The sequence below is a fragment of the Thermobia domestica genome, chromosome 13, assembly GCF_964235325.1.
Source record: "Thermobia domestica chromosome 13, izTheDome1.hap1.1, whole genome shotgun sequence".
NCBI lineage: Eukaryota > Metazoa > Arthropoda > Insecta > Zygentoma > Lepismatidae > Thermobia > Thermobia domestica.
Window position 1 is genome coordinate 99,726,368 of NC_137466.1, and position 21,633 is coordinate 99,748,000.

Genomic DNA, 21,633 nt, shown 5'->3' on the forward strand with positions numbered 1-21,633 from the left:
ACAATTCTCTATTACCCTATATGATGCTGTACACCATAGCAAAGGGCATGAAAAATGCTGCAAAATGACATCTAAGCCAGCTCTCTAGCTCAATTAGGAGAGCTGCAATTCCAATTTAAAAATTCATTGAACATGCTATTTTGGGGATTTTTTTTTTTTTTTTTTTTAAATTTTACATAGCCCTATCTTCAATACCGGTTGATATATAAAATTGAAATTTGGTATTTTTCTTAGTCTATCTAGAAGGCATCTATGTACCAAATTTCATTAAGACCTAAGATTGTGAGGTTAAGTCACTGTGTTGGATTGATATGGAATGACCCCTAATCAATATAACATAAACTTGGAGAGAGACAACTGCAAGTAATTTTTCCAGTTTTTTCTTTCTCTCTCTCTCTCTCTCTCTCTCTCTCTCTCTCTCTCGTGAGTACATAATTAGCATTTGCGTCTTCGGTGCTGAAGCTCTAGGTTCGATTCCCTGCGGGCGCTTGTATGGTTCAGATTCCATGTTAAGCTGTATGTCCATGTCTCTTATAGCCTCGATGATGGAAGATACATTAAACTGAATTCTATGTACCTAATCTCTTTTGTGATTATAGAGTAGTGAGAAAATGGATTATTTTGCACGATCGATATATTTGAACAGCAGCTAGGAAGAGATATAATCACTTTATCACTGGAGTCATGACTCGATTAAATAAATAAGTACAGAAATACAACCGAAATAAAAGTACTATTCACCTTAAAGTAAAAGATATACGATAACGATTAAGATTAAACAGAGGGTGTACAGCCTATACTGCCGTATACCCTCGATGATAGCCCTGACTGTACAGAATGTGTTGCTGAATACTGATTTGGGCACGAAATTGACGAAAGAATTATTTTACAATTTTATACCTATATAAATATGTAACTATCCCTATGCAAATATTCAAAGCTACACAATAGTTCAATTGTCGTTTCGCCTACCAGAAAGACGTCAGTATATTCATTTATTCTAATATTATCCAAGTGATCTTGTGAAGTTTTCCATCTAGTTCAAATATGAATAATGAAAGAACTGTCTCTCTATTCAGTGATGCAAATAGTTTCTTCCAGCTAGTGCGTTTCGGTGAACCTATAATGATCCTTATCACATGTTTTTGATATCTGAGATCTTCTGAAGTTGTAGGAAAGATTCCCAGAAAATAATGTTGCATTAAGTTTGAGGATTAAAAGTAAGGTTTAAAAAATGATTATCCAATACATTCACTCAAAAATGTTTGAAACCTTAACTAGGTAATAATAGCTTTAATTTTTTTAAAAAAAAAAAAAAAAAGTATAGTCTAAATTCATCGGTAAAGCTAGGGAGAAAATTAATAAACATCTCGCGAACTATAAAAGTAATTTTATAAATTACAATGTAGAGGGGACTACAAGTTTTCTGGTTATGTGAAGATTATATATATGAGTGGCTCTGCTGAACACAATGATAAGCGCGATTTCCAGTGAAATTGAGTTACATAATATTGACAGAATACTTTTTGATTTTCGTAGCATTTTTCTTTGTTCTGTACACTCCGATGATGAGCTGTTCATTTCATAACAGTTAATTGTTTCTATTAGGGTCTTCCAGTTTGTATATATTCTAAACATTTATACAGAATGTATATGTCACCATTTAATGTATTTATATAAATACAACCTATAAAATATAATTATTTTTTTGTTTATTTAAAGAAGAATACAACAGGCAACTGCCCAATTGCAGTTTTCTAGGTTACAGTAATAATATTTGATATTATCTAATTAATATAACAGTTAGACAATATTATTAAGACTATTTATGTACGTTATTAGAATATAATATATACATAAGATACTGATTATAACATATCTAAATATAATTTATCAAGTTGTATTTTTAATTTATTCTCATTGTCATTAAGAATATCTATTGTCTATCCTAAGTAGTGAACTCTATTGTAGGGAACATAGGATCTTCCACGTAGGAGACTTTGTTAAGATATTTGTTTTAGCTTTATTGCAATAGAACAGAACCTTATTTCGATATTGTGTGTTTGGATGAGACCCCCAAATTAATCTATTCTAACAAGTCAATACAGTCAATTCCATTGTATAGTATTTTCGGTAAAAACACAAGATCATAATTAAATATTCTTCTTTCCAAGGATGGTAAATTAAAATTAACTTTTAGTAGAGAAGTTGAATCATATTTGGGATAGTTCTAAGTCTGACTGAAAGTGAGAAATCACTAATCTTTGGATTGTATGTTTTCTATTTTGCTAGTATATTTAATGTACTCCGGATTCGATTTACAGATGTTTGGTTGTTTGTTTTTGACAGAATTCGTTAAGTCATTCATAATAAAAAATACGGTTCTAGATTTGATCCTTAAAATACTCCAGATAGAACGTCTATGAACTTAGAAATACACTCACCATAAAAGATAGACTGCTTACGGTCTTTTAAATATGAAACAGAGGCTTTAGAGCAGGTTTTACAAAACTTAAAAGACTTAGCTTATGTAGTGATATGTCATGATCGACAGTGTCAAGTGCCTTTCCTAGATTAATGTGTTTAACATCTATTTTTCCACTACTATCAAGAATTGTAGCCAATATGCAGGGCTGTAGTCGAAGGTACATGGCGGTGCACGCCGTATACTCTCTGCTTAATCTTAGTCATTAGAGTGTACCTTCTGCTTCAAAGCGTATAGTACTTTCTATTTTTGTTTCGTTTATATTTATTGATTTAATCGGGCCATGACTCCAATGACAAAGTGACTATAACTCCTTTTTCTCTTATAGTCTTAGCAAGTGTTCTAATGCGTGCACCGAAATTGCGCAAACTTTCACTCCCTTATCTGTTGACACGGATAAAGCCTTAATGTGCAGGCAACAAAATTGGAAATTGCGCAAAAATGTGCAACGTTGCCATCATTACTAAGAGCATTTCGACTAATGAAAAGAGTCACCAAAAAGCAAGTCGTTTTAGGAAAAAAAATACAAAGTAATGAATGACAATATCATTTTCAGTTATCGCTATTATGTGTGTGCACGGGCGTCGTTAGAGAGGGGGACGGGGCAACATGTCCCAGTCAATAATTTTCTTTATCATATCTAACTGTAAGATTGCCTGTAAGATTGAAACTGTAAGAAAATAGTTTTTGGAAAACTGTAAGGAAAACAAACTTACATAAAATAAACAAAAAATATAAATATTTCTGGAAGTTCCCTTGAAATATCTTGGACAGGCGTTCGACCAATCAGAGATAAGGATTTATTTACATTTTCCAGTTTTGTCCAATCACAAACAAGCATTAGTTTACATATTTCAGGTGTGTCTACCATGTGTCTTAGTAACTGTCCTTTCACCTTTCTATAAATGATCCTTATGTTCGCATTTGCATCTTAGTTACTGTTCTTAGATGCTGTGAGAAAGATAGGATATATTATTATCGTATAAATTGTTACAAGATGAGTGGTCAGTGTGCTTTTGTTTTGCAAATATTAAAATGCAATACAAGTATAACTCACAAAAGAATCGCGTTTATACATCTTATTTCGGTGCAAAATTTCACACAATTTCCTGAATCCTGTTATTGGCAACGTCGCGGTGGAAATTTGCGCGATTTCAGCACTTTTTGCTCCTCGTTAATAAGTTAGAGATTACAAAGATTATCAACGATCTTAGAAAAAATTTCGGAATGTCGTTGCACCGGTTCAAATATATGAGTCATGAAAAAAACCGGGGCGATATTTCCTGCTGTTTTTTGAGTTGAGATTGTTCCTTCACCATATCTAAACCCATTTATGTTATTAATAGCGTGATTAAGTAAGGAGTGTCGTCAAGAAAATAGGATGAAATGCTTTTAGACCAGAAAGCAGTAATGTATTCTTTATATTGTAATTAAATTAAGTAATACATAGATTTACATTGTTCATTAAAAATGCCTTCTATGTCTTTTATGACAATCACAGATGATCACGAAACAGCGTATACCCTCTAAAAATTTTAGGACTACAGCACTGCCAATATGTCTGTAATTAATGTTAAATTAGAAATAGGTGATCTTCGTGTTAAAAAGCCATGTTGATATGGCAAGAGTGTGCGACTCATAATGCTATCAAATAGTGTATTTTCATACACTTTTGCAAAGGAGGAAAGAATGGAAATGAGTTGCTAATTGTTAATCTCACATGTAGAATCGGATTTCAGAATAGGACAAACAATTGTTTCATTCCATCTAGTCGGAAATGTAAAACTTTTAACTGACAAATTTGTTATGTGGATAGGAGTTTTTTAATATCCCGCAGCCCTTTACAACATTAATGTCGAATAAAATCAGATCCAGGAAAACGTTTCGGTTCCAATTTCTTTATGACTTTCTCAACCTCCGTTTCCCTCGTTATTTCTAGCATTACGCTAAGAAAAATGAGTCACATTTAGACTCAGATTTTATAGTTTCATCAATTCCATATATTTCCGGAATGTCTTTGTGGACGGACTGAAAGTGTGAAGCAAATCAGTCTGCAGCTTCTTCATTACTAACAGTATCCTTTCCATTATGTGTTAAAAAATGAGAATTGACGTGTCTTTTTTTATTATTATTATTTTAGGAATTCCGAAAAATTGCTAGGATTACTTATTATGTTAGCTTGAGATACAAAGTCACGATAAGCTTGAAATGGATCTTTCTTAGTTAGTTTACGGAAACTAACAAATTCGTTATAATGGTAATTATAGTTATAAAATATTTGCTTAAATCTTGAAGTGGTATGATTTACAATTAATGTTTGATATGATGTTTTTAGTGAACCAACATCAGAATCTATTGAAAGTACGCTTATTTGTAAGAACACATTTATCAAATACATTATAAAGTAATTCGTAAAACCTCTCGAGTGGAGCATTGACATCCTGGTGTTCACTCAGGAAGAGCCAATTAACTTGGAGCAATTCCCTATAAGGAATTTCGAAATTTGCTTTCCTCAAATTTTAAGTCCGAATATTATATTTAAGTTTTGATTTATAACTCTTAGTAAGAGTACATTCAGATGTGACAATTAAAGCAGAATGATGCATATCCTCTGCAACTTGGAACAATAATCTTATAATTTGTTCCTTTCCCGTGGCTCTTAATAAATATTATTTGAGCCACAATATATATAAAAAGAACATTAAAACGTAAATATTATTTATTTTTACCTTCGCTTAGTGTTCAGGATACAAACTTATAATTCCTTTAACATCAATAGTTCTGAGAACTTCCTAATCTTCAATCTATCATCCATCTATTTATTTTATTTAATACCGTAACTAAGGAACAATAATACTCATTACAATTTCCTTTTCTTCCTTTACAAAATCTGCTTCGTTATTGCACCTCTGATCGTATTCCTAAGACCAGTACAGATAGATAATAGTACAACATAATAATGAAATATACAACATACAACATACCGTTGTATATGGCGTCACGAACAAAGAATCCTGGACCGAAAGAGAATACACATTCTGAATGACCCTTGTATATATCTAAGATTACATTTTACCTCACTATCACATATATTAATCTCATAATTAAGCATATTCTTTAGCCTCGCGTTGCCATATTGATAACTAGGTGCATCAACAGACAAACAACCATAATAATACGGTTCCCAATTATTTTTACATTCATTGGGATATATTTAATATAATGTATATAGTTGAATTCATAAAATTGAGTATAATTACAAAGAGTTATATATAAACATATTCTCTATAAAATTTGATCCATTTTTTTATATCATTTGATATAAACACGGAATAAACATACTACGCGAATATACATATAGAAAACATAAAGAGATTATGGAGTAATTATAATGTTGTGAACGCAATAAAACAATATAGTGTACAGTAACATTGAAAGAAATAGTAACTATACTAGATAAAGATAAAGATTAATAGTTAAAGGTAAAATAACACAAAGAAAAATACAATAACTAAGTTATATAACTATGAAACATTGCTTTTATCTCATTTGAGATTAAGTTCCCTCTTTTAGACATTATTTATATTAATTTTACGTATAATCACAGAAGGGACTACAATTTTGACTAAGTCCATCCATTTTTTTCTAGTACTTTCGGTAGGCTGCCATAACTTTATTTTATCGACATTTCGTAATATTTCACAATTGCATATGTTTTTAACGTACATTTTAATAATAAATTGAATGAAGAATGAAGAACACATTAACCATAGACGTAAGCAGAGGTCAATCTAATACAAATTCGTCGGACGCCTTTTTAATGGTTCAAGTTATACGTTCAAAGGTCGCATTTAAGCAACATTGTATAGCACAATCTATAATACTTCTTTGTCTTTCACAGGATGTTACCATATTTTGATTCCTATTTACAAAACTCCTGCCATTTGCAAATCGATTTTGTGAAAATCGGTGATGATTATTGTTCCTACTGAAATTTCTGTTGCTGTTTCTAAAATTCCTAGTTCCATTTCTGTAATTAGATTGCGTTCGATTACCGGTATCATTATAGCCATTCATTCTATCATTAAAACTAGGCACATTAAAATTATTTCCAGGTTGTACATTTATATTACGAACTGAAGCATATTGAGTCTGATTACGTCCAGAATTACCCTGACCTCTATTGGGATTTTTATTGTTCTTCTGCATTAAATATTGGCTTTCAAAGTTCTGCACTAGCATGATCAGATGACTAAAATTGACGCATTGTGCAGACATTAGCATTTGTTGCAATCGGAACGGCAATAGGATGCGAATAGAAGCAATTATACTTGATTCAGGATGATTAGGATTTAGAGCTTTTAATTTATTATACGTCGATACTACAAATTCCGTGACATTCTTGTGGCTTCGGGGATCGAAGACCTTGGTACGTAATAAAGCATCTCTATTGGTCAGCATAGTCATTTTCATAATTGGATAATAAAGCAGCTTTAAAATCCGAATAAGCATGAAGGTTTTCTCTGATTGCTTTGAACCACGTTAAACATGGTGGCTGTAGGACGTGCGGAAGGATCTTCAAGAATTTTGACTCCTTTATTCCTATTAATTCACATTCGTCCTCAAACTTCTCAATAAATACCCGTGCAGGTATATCATCGGGTCCACCGCTAATTTTTGTCAATGATTTTACCTCGCTAAATTGCAAAGGTCTGTCATTATTATGGGATTTTAAATATTTATATTTACCATAATATTTTGGATTCCTACAAGATGAATGTTTCTTCCTTCTTCCATCTTCGGTACTTCCTTCGCTATATCCCGACGACTCACTGTCCTCAAAAACTCGATGAGGTGTTACTGGTTCTGGTTCCTTAAAAAGAGGCTGTTTCTATATCCACCGTCGCGAGGGATTACTGTTTCTGAAGCCTGATTTCTATGTTCACCGTGGGACTGATGTCTATGTCCACCGTCGTGCTCTCCCTTAGTAGAATTGTACAGCTCTTGAAAACAATTCATATCCTCTCTAAGTTCTTGGATGTGAAAAGTGTGTTCATTAATCACTGATTCCATTACTTTAGCCACCTCCTGTATTTCAGTATAATTTTGGGACACTCGTTCCATCTTATGATCATACTGCTTGAATCTCGTAGAAATTTGCTCCTCCAATTGACCTTCTATTTTGCATTGTAATTGGTTCATTTTATCTTCAAGTCGTTCCTCAATTTTAAGTTGTAGTTGCTTTATTGAGTCCTCAAATTGTTGATGAGTTACCTGCTGGAATTCATTAAACTGTTGTTGAGTTACCATTTTCTGCTGGAACTCCTCAAACTGCTGGTGAGTTACCATTTTCTGCTGCAATTCCTCAAATTGTTGTTGAGTTACCATTTTCTGTTGGAATTCCTCAAATTGCTGATGATTTACCTGCTGGAATTCCGCAAATTGTTGTTGAGTTAACATTTTCTGTCGGAATTCCTCAAATTGCTGATGAGTCACTATTTTCTGCTGAAGTTGATTCATTTGACAAGATATCTGCTTTAAGAGATCTGTCATACTTTCAGGAGCAGGAATCTCCCTTTGTATAAGTCTGTCTTGGACACCTTCTGTTTCCGACATACCTCTGTATATTTGTTTACCACTTGTTAAAACGGTAACATAAATATTGGGCTCAATTGTGTTCGTTGTTACTCTGCTTCGGAACGATACACTAATTCCCGGTGTGAAGGCACCATTTAAATATGGAACAGTAATCTTATAATTTGTTCCTTTCCCGTGGTTGTTAATAAATATTATTTGAGCCACAATATATATAAAAGAACATTAAAACGTAAGTATTATTTATTTTTACCTTCGCTTAGTGTTCAGGATACAAACTTATAATTCTTTTAACATCAATAGTTCTGAGAACTTCCTAATCTTCAATCTATCATCCATCTATTTATTTAATACCGTAACTAAGGAACAATAATACTCATTACAATTTCCTTTTCTTCCTTTACAAAATCTGCTTCGTTATTGCACCTCTGATCGTATTCCTAAGACCAGTACAGATAGATAATAGTACAACATAATAATGAAATATACAACATACAACATACCGTTGTAAACTAATGGGGAATTTTCATGCTGTACAATGGTGTTACAAGTTTTAGATAAGACTAGATCAAAGTGCCCACTTTTATTCAACACTTGATTGCAAATTGAAATATGGCATGAAATTAGTTAATTTTTCAAACCTTGGTGATCCATCAACTTTGTTTAGTTTCGCAACTTTAATCTCAACAATGTTGAAGTTACGTACAACCCAGATTGTGCTTTCCAGAATTCTGTTTTCTTCTAGGTACAAAACAACTGTCCAAAATAATCCGTCCTAATATCAGGTTGGAAATATGTAAGACAAAAATAAAACTTCGAGAACTGATTTACAAACGTAATTAAAATACAATCAGTGTCCTAAAATGGATTATTAATTATGTTAGCATTATACCTACGACCTACAACAAGAAGCACTTACTGCCATACTTTTTACAATTGCTTCAGTATTGCGGTCTTTTCTAAACATCCTATATCACCCGTCAAATAACAGAGTAAGTGTGTGAATTATTTAACCAAAATTCAGTCGTGGTTGTTATATCGTAATTAGCAACGAGGACATTGCAATAAAATTAATTTAATTTCGAATTAATTCTCGAATCTTTTGATAGAAAATATTAAATAATGTTTTACCATTGCTGCCTTTCAACGTTTCTTGATTTATATGAGATTTGACATTTATTCATACCTGGTTTAAAGACTTCCTCTTTGTGCCGTATTTGTCACTTAGAAGACGTAGCTTGAGGATGAACATTCATTCGCCTTGAACTCCTTCTCAGCTGCAGGTTTCCAGGGTCAAATTCTTCAGCATCTTCAGAAATAACACTTTCACCAACACGCGATTTACTCCCGTTAATTGCATTTTCAACGCCCCTCCTAACTCTAACACTATTAGCTCTCGGATCATCTCTCAATGTTGCTACTTCTGAATCAGGAAACTCGTCATCCTGTCGTTTTACATTGAGGGGAGTCGAAACTTTCACTGCCTTATTAACTGAACATTCACTTGCCTTTGCCTTCAAGTGTTCTTGCAGAGAAAAAGTTCTATTGTTTCCGTTTCGTATCACACTTTGTTAAAGTTCATTCACTTGAGATTCTCTCGATGCATTCTGCAAAATTTGAAGATTCCTGCTACTCAAATCGTCTAGTGTAAATGGCTTATCAGTATATAGTTTGTCGAATCAAAGAAATTCATTTTGACCACGAGATCTGGCGTCCTTCATATATGTGACTAGTTCTCTTTGGACTTCACCAGTATGGATAGAAAAGTCTTCTTGGATAACTACAGGTGTGTCGTTAGCCATAAACACTTTCCTTAGGACTTAAGGTTTTCTTTTATAGAAAGAAAATTTCACTTTGATCGGGCTGTCTTTTCTTCTAGTTCGTCTGTGTGCCCTTTCGATGTCTTGTAGTCCTAAACGATTTGTAACTGCTCAGCAATGAATTTACGGACGCTATTTTTAGTGTCTTCCCACATTTTTTGGCTTTCCCGCATATATTTTTAAAGATAAGATTATTCCTTCTCGATTGATTCTTGATATTATCAATAAATTGACTGTTTAATAAAACTTCCTGCTGGAGTCGTTTGTTTTCTTCTTTCACGTCACTTAACTCAATAACCACACTATGCACTTGTTACGAAAGTGATTGCTTTGCACAGAAATATCGCCCATGGTCCGCGGACCAAGATTCAATTCCACACCTCTTATTACAAGCATTATGGAAATAACAAGTCCAAAGTAAAACAACTGTAGTTCCGAGTTTGTAACTTTAAATACAATTTTGCAACACTGAACACGATGCAAACATTGAATAGACAGATGCGTTGACTCCAAATTTATGGTTCACTAAATTCACGACACACCAATAAGCACATACACTCTCTTCGACATTCTAGAATAGATTTATTATTGTAAAATCAAGTGTGTTTGATCATATAGTTTGGAAATTGAACAAAAATGTTGAAGTGCAATTAGAATAAGACCAAACCTATTAAACTAACACAATATATATAAGTACTGCTGTTATTTTGTTGAAGCTTAGCTCCAAAGCTACATTTAAGGCGAAATTCGAGCCACCGTAATATGTTCAAATTTTTTGTGCTTCCCCATCGGAAATCGAACCTGGAACTACATGCACTAAAGACACAGTCGCTGGCCATTAGACCAGCGGGGAGGAAAGTAATTTACATATTTCATATATCAGAAGCGATGACGAACAAGCCAGTAAGAACACCTCACCAGTTTTTTGGCTGTTGGAATCGATAAGAACACGAAAATTGAGTTAGTTGGGTGCAATAATAGATAAACGAATAAACAAAGAAGCTCGATTACTTCTTATTGTTTAAAAATCACAAAGAATGATGGGAAAAACAACATGAATGGATAAATAGCGATAGTTTCAAAAAAACGATAGTCAAACAAATAATCAACAATAAACATAAAGTACTTCAATAAGAGGGGTGAATATCTGTAGATATATTGAATTATCGTTATACAAAAATAATACTAAGTTATTGAAATGAAAATGAAAATAGTTTAGTGTTTAAGTGTATCTTTACTTTAAACACTCATGCAAACACATTTTGGTATATGACTTCTATACAAAGATAAATTATTTCTTTTTTCTAATACATAAGCCCATAAAATTGCTACTATTTTTACACCTTTAGACCGTAGAGTTTTACCATATTTTGTATATCAGTACATTTTAAGAGTCAAACTAATGAACAAATGTATTTCAAGTGCATACATGAAACAAAATCTCAATTGAAATTTTAATACAGCATGTTTTCGATTTTCGTTTTAAAAAGTATGCTACAAACGGAAAACACTCATCTACCCTAGCGTAGCTTATTTTGTTTCTCTCCATTTTATATCGTCTGCTTCATATTGTGTACTTAAAGCAATGTTATTAATATATAATTCTATTTGTTCGGTTTTAGCTGAAGACCCCAGTGACATATTATTAAAAGTCGGACTTCCAGTCATTGACAATAAGATTTGCAATCGTCTATATAGAGCAGATAGTACAACAAACAAGTTGTCGCAGGGGATTGTATCTTCTATGATGTGTGCTGGTGAACTGGAAGGAGGAAAAGATACTTGCCAAGTAAGTATACAAATATTCAAAGTAATACTTTTTCGAAAATGTGGAAGTAGTAACTAGTGAAATAAAATAACAGTATAACAACATTTTGTGGGAAAATTAGTTTATTACGCTGAAACACCTCAAGAATCCAACTGTTGTTCGATTCGTGCATATATTACTGAAGGGTCTCTATTACTTCGATATGCGTTACAGATAAAAAGCTTAATATTTACTAAATTAGAGGAAAATTAAAATATATGCTCGAATTAATATGATGTATTGATTGCAAGAGGTATTCTGTAATTTTTACATTGTATACAATGTTCTGTACTTTTAGTTTTTGGAAAAAGTCTGATTTTTTTTCTGAATACTCCTGATTTTGTTTAATGAAATAACTCAAACGGCTTAGGACTCGAACCTCTCCGGGACCTGACAAAATCCCATTATACATCATGAGGAGTTGTTCCCAATTACTTAAATATTCGTTACAGACGATATTAAATTATTAGCCAATTCTCATTTTTCAATCTATCTGTCTTATTTAAAGATGTATTATTTAATCTCGTCATTAATAGTAGATTACTTTATATTTTATTACGTTTCAGTGACCAAAATATTAGCGAAAATACATTCAAATCTGAACACAAATGCAAGCAATGTTAGTGCACAAAGAAAGGTAAACAACGAGTAAATTTAGTATAAGATATGAAAAATGTAGGATAATAGGAGTAGAAAGCATAATACTTTATCATCCAGAGTTGAGGTTCATTTTCCTCATCAATAGCATTTTAATCCCCACAAATAAACGAACTGAAGCATCTTCGCCGGGAATGCTTGTTCTTCTTCTCCCCTTCGATCAAACTATGTCTAGTGATAAAAATTTTAAGTATTATCAAATTTCATTAATTTTTGTCTTTTTGTGTAACTTAAATATGCTAGCAGTATTCCGAAAAGAAAGATGTAAACTATTAAATTATGACTTCTAAATACGTATATATATCCGCATCTACCATAATATACACATTCATTCATTCTTGTTTTTTACGGCTGCCCAGTTTAACTATTTTACTGAGTCTGTAATTTTCATTTGCAATCGTATCCTCATACCGTCCAGTTCGTCGTCGGAGGTGAATTTGGATGACGACGTTATACTAACTACGAGTAACGAAGTCATGCATGGATTAGCAAACGTCTTATATTGTGTTGCATATACGATATAAGATACTTCCAATTCTATACTGAAACACATTCAAAAAGGTTAGGTGCTGATATCTCAGACAATTTAGCTATTGTTACTAAGTTGATTCAATAAATTTGTTGTTTATTACTGTTGTGAGATGATCATATTTGTGTGTGTGCTTGGAAGGAAGGAGAGGATGTCCTTGTCTCTTTTTGAATCATTGCAGCTTCTGACTTCTGTGTCCTGTTCGGCCTCATTTTATCCCCCCAATATCAATTCGCACATTTGACTGTATGCAAATATACAACTGCGTACAAGTTTAATGCATAACAATGTTAGAAATACACTTTAGGTTTGATTTGGGTAGTACGGTGGCTTAATTGTAAAGTGCTTATCTCTGGTATGAGAAGTCTCTGGTTTGATCACAGGCAATGTAAGTTGGTTGTGAAATAACATCGTGACATGGTTTTTCTCGATGTTCTTCCGGTTTCTCCAACTTCACCAAGACAAATGCCTCAAAAATAACCTAAAAATAGAAGCTGTAATACTCGTAGCTTGGCACTAACTTACATGTGATTCCAGAAACAAAATTTAAAGTACTTGACGACAGGGAAAGAAAAAACGGAAGCCATGCCGAAAGTAGTGGATCACCCATCAAGTAGTCATACCCAAAAGAAACTTATAGAAACGAAAGGAATATACAGATAGTAGCATCGTTTCTGACCCGAACTAGTATACAACACTCATCAATATTTTAATTCATCATATAGTGAATTCTTTATCACTTGTTAAAATTTACATTTACATTTTTTCTCATTTTTAAACTTAATGGGTGATTTATTGTATAGTATAAAATTGCATTCTTTCTTTGCGTTGTGAGTTCCCTTGTGTCTAATTGGTTAGCGCACTCGTCTTCGGCACAGGAGACCCAAGTTCAATTCCTGTTGGGAAATCATATTTTTTGAATCCCATGTTAAGCTGTAGCTCCACACTTTATATAGCCTCGGTGGTAAAAGACAGATGAAACTCCAAACTAACCAACCGACCAATGTCTTTCTTTGTATGCTCTTTTTGGTTAAAGGAGGTTCACATTTATTTCTACATTTTTTTTTTCATATTCTCAATGTCACTACATTACGTATTTACACACATCAGGAAACGGTGATGTAACACGAATTGCTTACCAGAGACTAGAAAGTACACCGTAAGCACTTTCGTTGAGCTATTCATCAGATAGGGAAAAGAAGTAGATAGAAAAATTAAAGAAAGAAAAAAAGTATCTGTAAAACGTGCAGATGAGCTCTTGAGTGTAATGAATGTTAATTTAATATGGTGAATATATAAGCGTTTGAAATGGAAATATTACTTACTGTTGGTAGGTTTGATGTGTATTTGCACAAAGAAACAACTTCAAAATTAACAATGTGTGCATTCATTTTCAGAAAAAAAAGGTTCTAAAGGCAGTAAATAGAACTTGATCACGTAGGCTTGAATTAAAAATCTTAATGAGATGAAGAAAATTCATCTTTGTTTTTACTCACAAGTAAACCTTACATTTGGGTGAATCGAGTTGCTGACTGAGACACATATGAGAAAGTAGTACTAAATGTGGTCAGTATTTCAGTGAAGTTTTAGGTGCGAAGCTCCAGGGGTTTCGGAGATACAGCTACCAGAACATCACATGGAAGTACAGAATAGTCTTCATACAGTTGGAGGTAAAAGCCCTGTAAGACCTCTTGTAACGACAAAAGGTGAATAACAAATATATGGGTACATATTAGGACTAGGGGGAAGTCATATAGTAAGGGTATACCTGACAGCGGCCATCTTGAAATCCGCCATTTTGAATTAAGGTTAAGTTTTTGAAATAGGAATAGGGTCATGTGATATATGATTTAAGGCGCAAATTTAATCAGAAGAACAATGGTGACGTTAATTTTGAATTACGCGCAATTGGTAAAAAGTTACAGGGAAATTAAATATTGTTGCAGCATATGTATTAGTCCGTTACCCCACATTGTAAATTTTGTGTTAATGATAATAATTAAATAAAAAGCAGGTGAATAAGTATTAGGTCTATGGTAAGAGTTGCCTTGATGGCGGCCATGTTTAAATCCGCCATTTTGAATCAGACAAAAGTTTTAAACAAAACGCATAACATTGACACCTTATTAATAGCAAATTTTACCATAAATCCAACGGTATAACCATTTTTGCTTTATCATTTACCAGCATTTGTTATCGCATAAACAAGTTGCTAATTTAAGGAAAAATGACCAAAGAGGAATTCAGTCATAATTGAACTTGAGTCTTTCTTCCAGAAAAGTCCTCAATTAGTACAATCAATATGTAGTTCAGAAAAGAGTGCATGACTTGCACAAATGCTCTGCTCACAGTGAGCACACCTGACAAAGGCAATCGAGTTACACATGACACATCTGTCGTGAACAATTCCGTCAAAGCAGTAGTCGTAAGGAGCGATCCATTTAATTTTGTGCTGGTTAATGATAAAGCAAAAATGGTTATGGTAAAATTTGCTATTAATAAGGTGTCAATGTTATGCGTTTTGTTTAAAACTTTTGTCTGATTCAAAATGGCGGATTTGAACATGACCGCCATCAAGGCAACTCTTACCATAGACCTAATATTTATCCACCTGCTTTTTATTTAATTATTATCATTAACACAAAATTTACAATGTGCGGTAACGGACTAATACATATGCTGCAACAATATTTAATTTCCCTGTAACATTTTACCAACTGCGCGTAAATCAAAATTAACGTCACCATTGTTCTTCTGATTAAATTTGCGCCTTAAATCATGTATCACATGACCCTATTCCTATTTTAAAAACTTAACCTTAATTCAAAATGGCGGATTTCAAGATGGCCGCCGTCAGGTATACCCTTACTATATGGCTTCCTCCTAATCCTAATATGTACCCATATATTTGTTATTCACCTTTTGGCGTTACAAGAGGACTTACAGAGCTTTTACCTCCAACTGTATGAAGACTATTCTGTACTTCCATGTGATGTTCTGGTAGCTGTATCTCCTAAACCCCTGGAGCTTCGCACCTAAAACTTCACTGAAATACTGACCACATTTAGTACTACTTTCTCATATGTGTCTCAGTCAGCAACTCGATTCACCCAAACGTAAGGTTTACTTGTCAGTTGTGTCCATAAGGTAAGAATATAGGTCTTTCCAAAACAAATGTGCGGCCAGAATTTCTTAAAACAATAATCTACATTCGCTTATGGTATCTCATCTTAAAGACATCGTTATGTTAACAACACAACTGGATATATGGAAAGCATCTTACTTTCTTACCAAATAGTCATCTATTGTATTGTTTATTTTCGGTTAATGTATGAGATAACTGGTTGAGCACCGACGTGCAATAGCCCAACATCCGTGATACAATATCTCCAGTTGTGTTCCTAGTAAATGTAAATGACATTTTTGATATTTTTAAACATAGTTTTTTTACATTATTTATTATACAAGTGGTCGTGATTGCAACTCAGCGTTTCATAAGGAAAAGTCATTATATTATAGGTTTGGATAGCACTTGATTTACTATTACTTACGGTGTCAAAAATTATAGATCATAGTTTAAAAGGAAATAGTATATATCTTTATTTTTACGCATACAGTATAGTACAAAATTAATAAATTGTTTCAACAAATTAAATACAATTAGTTATTATTGGCAACAGATGACTTGCTCTTTAGCGTAATAAGTATGATTTTATTTTATTCATTTTCTCAAATACTACGCATTAGAATTTACCCTCAGTCAAGCATAACATTTTGTTCAGCTTATTGTGACTTGTCAGTTGGTATATCTCTCGTCTTTAGAGAATATTATACTTAATCAAAATTTAAAGAATTAATCATAATTTTCGCTGTCGTCTCCCAAACGTAATAATAATAATAATAATAATAATAATAATAATAATAATAATAATAATAATAATAATAATAATAATAATAATCTTTATAAGGGTATAATTTTGTATCAGTTTGATCTTAATATGTTCACTTGATGAATCAGGGTGAATTTTGGCCAGAATGTAGAGGGAGAAAGGGGCACCATAGCCTAATGGTTAGAGCGTTTGACTCTCATGTGCGTGATCCCGGGTTTGATTTCTGGTCGGTGCTTCCCAATTTTCGGCGTCCAGCCAGCGTCGTCAGGCAAACTGGGGAGTCACGTGGTTAAAAGACGTGGAAGCCACTAGGTCCAGAAAGCTCCTGATACGCCTATTAGGGACAAGGCAACGCAGCGCGTTGACCACGCGTTCGTCGTCAGATTCGTTCGGAGATTATATTCAAACCGGATGTGGTAGAATTCAACCATTTCCGGTTTCAACATCGATCTTTATAGAATAGAATCGGTAACAGATAGCTAGAAACGGATTTCACGACTTAATTGTCCCAAGACTATATTTCTTCTCCATTCTAATATATCTACTAACACCTTCAGTGATAAAAATGAACACCACTTCCGGTTTCAATATTAATTGATAAAATATCACGCCATACAGACCAAATTTCTTCACGTGGTGTACACATGACATTGCTACTTGTTAGGTTTACACAAATATGTTTTATCTATTTTCTCGAAAAGTACGCATGAGGATTTGCACCCACCTATATCATTCTGTTCGGATCAATAAAATCTATCAATAAATGTATGTCCATATGATCTTTTGTTTTCGTTAAACACTAATAATATTGTGTAATTTATATGTATATATGATAATTTGTATATGTATACAACTTATATATGTGTACTGTGTTTAACACTTTTTTAATGTTTTTTTTTCTAGGGCGATTCAGGTGGCCCACTTCAAATTAAGAGTCGCAATAATCAATGTGTGTATTATATCGTTGGTGTAACATCTTTTGGCAAGTATTGTGCTGCTCCGAATGCACCAGGAGTTTATACGAGAGTTTCTTATTATGTGCCATGGATTGAGAGTGTTGTATGGCCTTAAAGAAAAAATAAAATATATATTGCATGCAATTTCTCTCCATATGTAGGGAAATATTGTATTGAAAACGATAAAACCTCGGTGCCAAAGAAACTTTGTTAGGAAATAGTATCTTCACTGTGTTGAGGACATGTATGATAAAGACCAAAATCAAAATGTTTGAAAAATAAAAGCATATTGAAATTGAATTTTTAAATATATATATATATATATTGACATATATATATATATATATATATATATATATATATTGACATATGTTAACTAATACATAGCAAAATTTTGTTTCGTTCTGACATATACGAATTCATTCGTACAGCCTGTTTAGGTAATATTTTAGTTATTAAGCTAAAGAAATCTTGTCTTTGTAAAATATGAATATTATTTATAAGTAATCTCGTTTTGTATTTCGTATATTGCTTTGTACTTTGTACTGCAATCTTGTAAGAATAAATACATTGATAAATATAGAGAATTGTTTCATAATTGCTTTTAGTTTATTTCTGTTTTTCAAAGACCAAGTAAAATCATGTTAATTTGAAATATTTGCAATCTCATTATTAATCTTGAACCAAAAAGTAAAGTTTCATTTTATCACCAAAATATCTGTCATTCGTTTAATACGTCTTCCTACTCTATAAACAAACATTTGTAATTAGAAGGAACGTACTTCATAGAAATATGTGTATCTTAATTATTATTATTTTTATTCGTTTAGTGCGTGAAGTGCACCTCCTCACACAGGTACATATTCCGTTGTAAACAGATTGGAGGTTCGGTGCGCAGATGAGAAAGTCCCACACTATAGTACAGAATTGCAACATACTTATGGATAATTGGCGAATAAATGATAAAGCTGCGCATGAAATTGCCGATCCGATTGTGCAATATAGATACAAACAAATCAACATATGAATGATTATTTGACTTTAATCGAGTTCCTTCTAACTTGAACAGCTTTCTAAATTATATTTGGCATTCAAGCATATTCATTATTATTATTATTATTATTATTTATCCATTATACATCCATTATACATCCATAATCATAGACTATTTTTCCCCACATTAAAATAATCCATATTCCATCAACATTAGATTCCATAGAAACTGTTTCCAAAAGCTAGAATTACACGTTCAATACAGTCATAATTAAAATCATAAGTTATTGTTTCTCATTTATCTTCCTTAGCTGCACATCAGAGACAAAGAATATTAATACTTTTGCTTCAGTTCACCATAACGTCGATTTTCGAATCCATGTGTACATTATGAGTCAATTATTCCAAATACAGTTACCCATAAAAACACTGATACAGTTGGATTTTGCATTTGCTAAATATTGATGCGAGGCGTTAATTAATTTATAGCAGCATATTTAATCTAAATTATTGATCACAAACAAACTTAAATGTAATGTTTTATGTTCAATTCGGTTATTTTCTAATAATGATTCGAAAAAAAAAATCCTTAGATTTTAACATCATATGAAACCGGTCAAAACCCTTTATCACCATTCTTCCAGATTTCCTGTAATAAGACGGTGTAGATGTATAATAGCGGAGCATTACATGTGAAAGTCGCGTATTGTTATTGCATATTCAAATTGGTTTAGCTCATCAATCATTTTTGTGTTAATTTATTTGGTAAAGTATTCGTGGTAATTGAAGGATGACCTATTACTTGGTTGTTCATTTTACTGTCCGCGCAGAGGTACAAGGTTGCAAGATAGTTTGAAACATGGCAATGAAATTCAATTAGCAATTTTGGTGCCAATTGCACTTCTTTACCGTGTTGTATGTACAGCGTAAGCTACCGATGAAAGAAAATGACATGCTACTTTCTTTCCTCACAAGTAACTCCTTCATACCCAAGTGGCCAATAACGCATACTTTCACTTCCACTACTTACACTAGTAGCAGCTTCAACTTTCTCGATTAAATAATGTACAGTTCCAAACTACTTACAGAAGATAAACACACCGATTAGAAACACTTTTCTTGTAAATAGCATGGACACAAATTTTTCTCAAACTTCTTTATGTTGTTATCTGGGATATACCTCAAACAGTACAAATGGCTCTCTTCGCGGAGGTGCTTACATAGCATTAATGAAATCTTTACACTCAATGGAGAGAGGAATCACGTTTTGGGCTTATTAGCAGTCTATCTGTTTTTTGTCTTCGGACTCAGGCGTTTTGATCTTGCAGGAGATTATCAAAAAGCAATCCTTTCTCGTTATAAAATAAATCTCTAGCCGCTGCTGCCAAATGCAGGACATATTTTAAACAGTTTTCAAATGGAAGATACATAATTTGTAATTAGCGCATTCTAATAGTACTCCTAGCAAGAAAAACTAAAGGTGAACATATAGTATTAATAATAATACAGATCTTGACGAATTTTGGAATATGTGAAATAAATAGTTCTAATAAAACTTTCGAAAGAAATATACCATGTTGTTATATCGGGAAGTTCTATTTATTGCTTTCCAGGTGTTAGACACAGTCTTAATTTATACTATATTTTGACACACACACACACACACACACACACATATATATATATATATATATATATATATATATATATATATATATATATATATATGACACCTACGTGTCTGAAGTAATAGCATAAATTAAGCCCATAAAAGAAGAGACTTTTTGTTTTTGTCTATCGATCAAATTTAATAATCTGATTGAGAACAGTGAAGGAATAAGTAACTAGTTGCACAAGCGTAGTCCGGGAGTCCCCCAATATTCGATATCCTTAACCAAGTCATTTTCAACTTCATATTCTCTGACGCCACACTTGCTGTTTCATTGTCAATAAATTAGACAGAGAGGGGTAGAAGAAGGTAGGTTATCTAGCGTTGAGAAATTATAGTATTGTCGGGCAAAATAAGGTAATGCAGATTTTGCAGGCATAATACTCGTGACCGTGTACTTCGGGTTTTGCATATGCTACAGACACCTGTTTTCTCCCATTCCTCCTCCTACTGTTTGGATGTACTAATACTACTGCTTTACTATTTGTGCTGCTTTATACTATTATCCTATGCTATTTGTGTAATCCCTCTTTCCTTCCTCCGAACATAACGGTCACAATTGGAAGTGAGTACCTTAACCACTTTATTATAGTTAAATTGTGTGCAATCAAAAAAAGAGCGCGTCGTTTCTTTAACCATTTCAAAATAGAACTTATTAATTTAGATTTGTAAAGTGTAGAAAGTCGTCCAATCATCTAAATAAGTAAAAGTAATGGCTGTTTACTAATACTACTGCTTTACTATCCCTTTCGCAATCCCATGGTACAATTTGTACCATACGGGTGTTTCATGGTACATTGCGTTATAACTCTCCTATTTGAGCTTTATCGTACGTTTTTTTTTGTTGTTTTGTTTTGTTTTTCAAGTCCAGAGGCATTGTAGAAGACCTTACGTATGGTTTCACACCTTCCTGCGTCGAGACATAGCAGGTAATGACGTCATAAATCTAAAATATATGTTTTATTTTATTATTTTTTGGCGGGTCTAGGTTCATTATTTTTTGGCGGGCTTATTTTTGCACGTAGAAGATTGAAATTTTGCACAAACATTCAGTCCAGCGAGTAGTATTTATCAGATTTTTTTTTAGATTTCTGCGTTAAAACAGGAGGGGGGATCCAGAGGGGCAGAAAGTTGAAAAAAGGGATATTTTTACCAAAAAATCCCTTCGTGATTTTCCCTCCTTAGATACATGATGGTGACATGTGAATGGTACCGCCTGAAAGGCAGTTCTA

At 32.9% G+C, this 21,633-nt stretch overlaps 1 protein-coding gene across 1 annotated transcript in view; it reads left to right on the plus strand.

The window, feature by feature from the left end:
• Positions 1-18,690, plus strand: part of LOC145668386 (serine protease snk-like) — an 81,366-nt gene extending 62,676 nt beyond the window's left edge. The window contains exons 6-7 of the mRNA XM_081736174.1: positions 11,523-11,689; positions 17,687-18,690. Of these exons, the coding sequence (XP_081592300.1) occupies positions 11,523-11,689; positions 17,687-17,854 (335 nt within the window). The 3' untranslated portion in view covers positions 17,855-18,690. The remainder of the gene's footprint in view (positions 1-11,522; positions 11,690-17,686) is intronic.
• Positions 18,691-21,633: the final 2,943 nt, after the last annotated feature.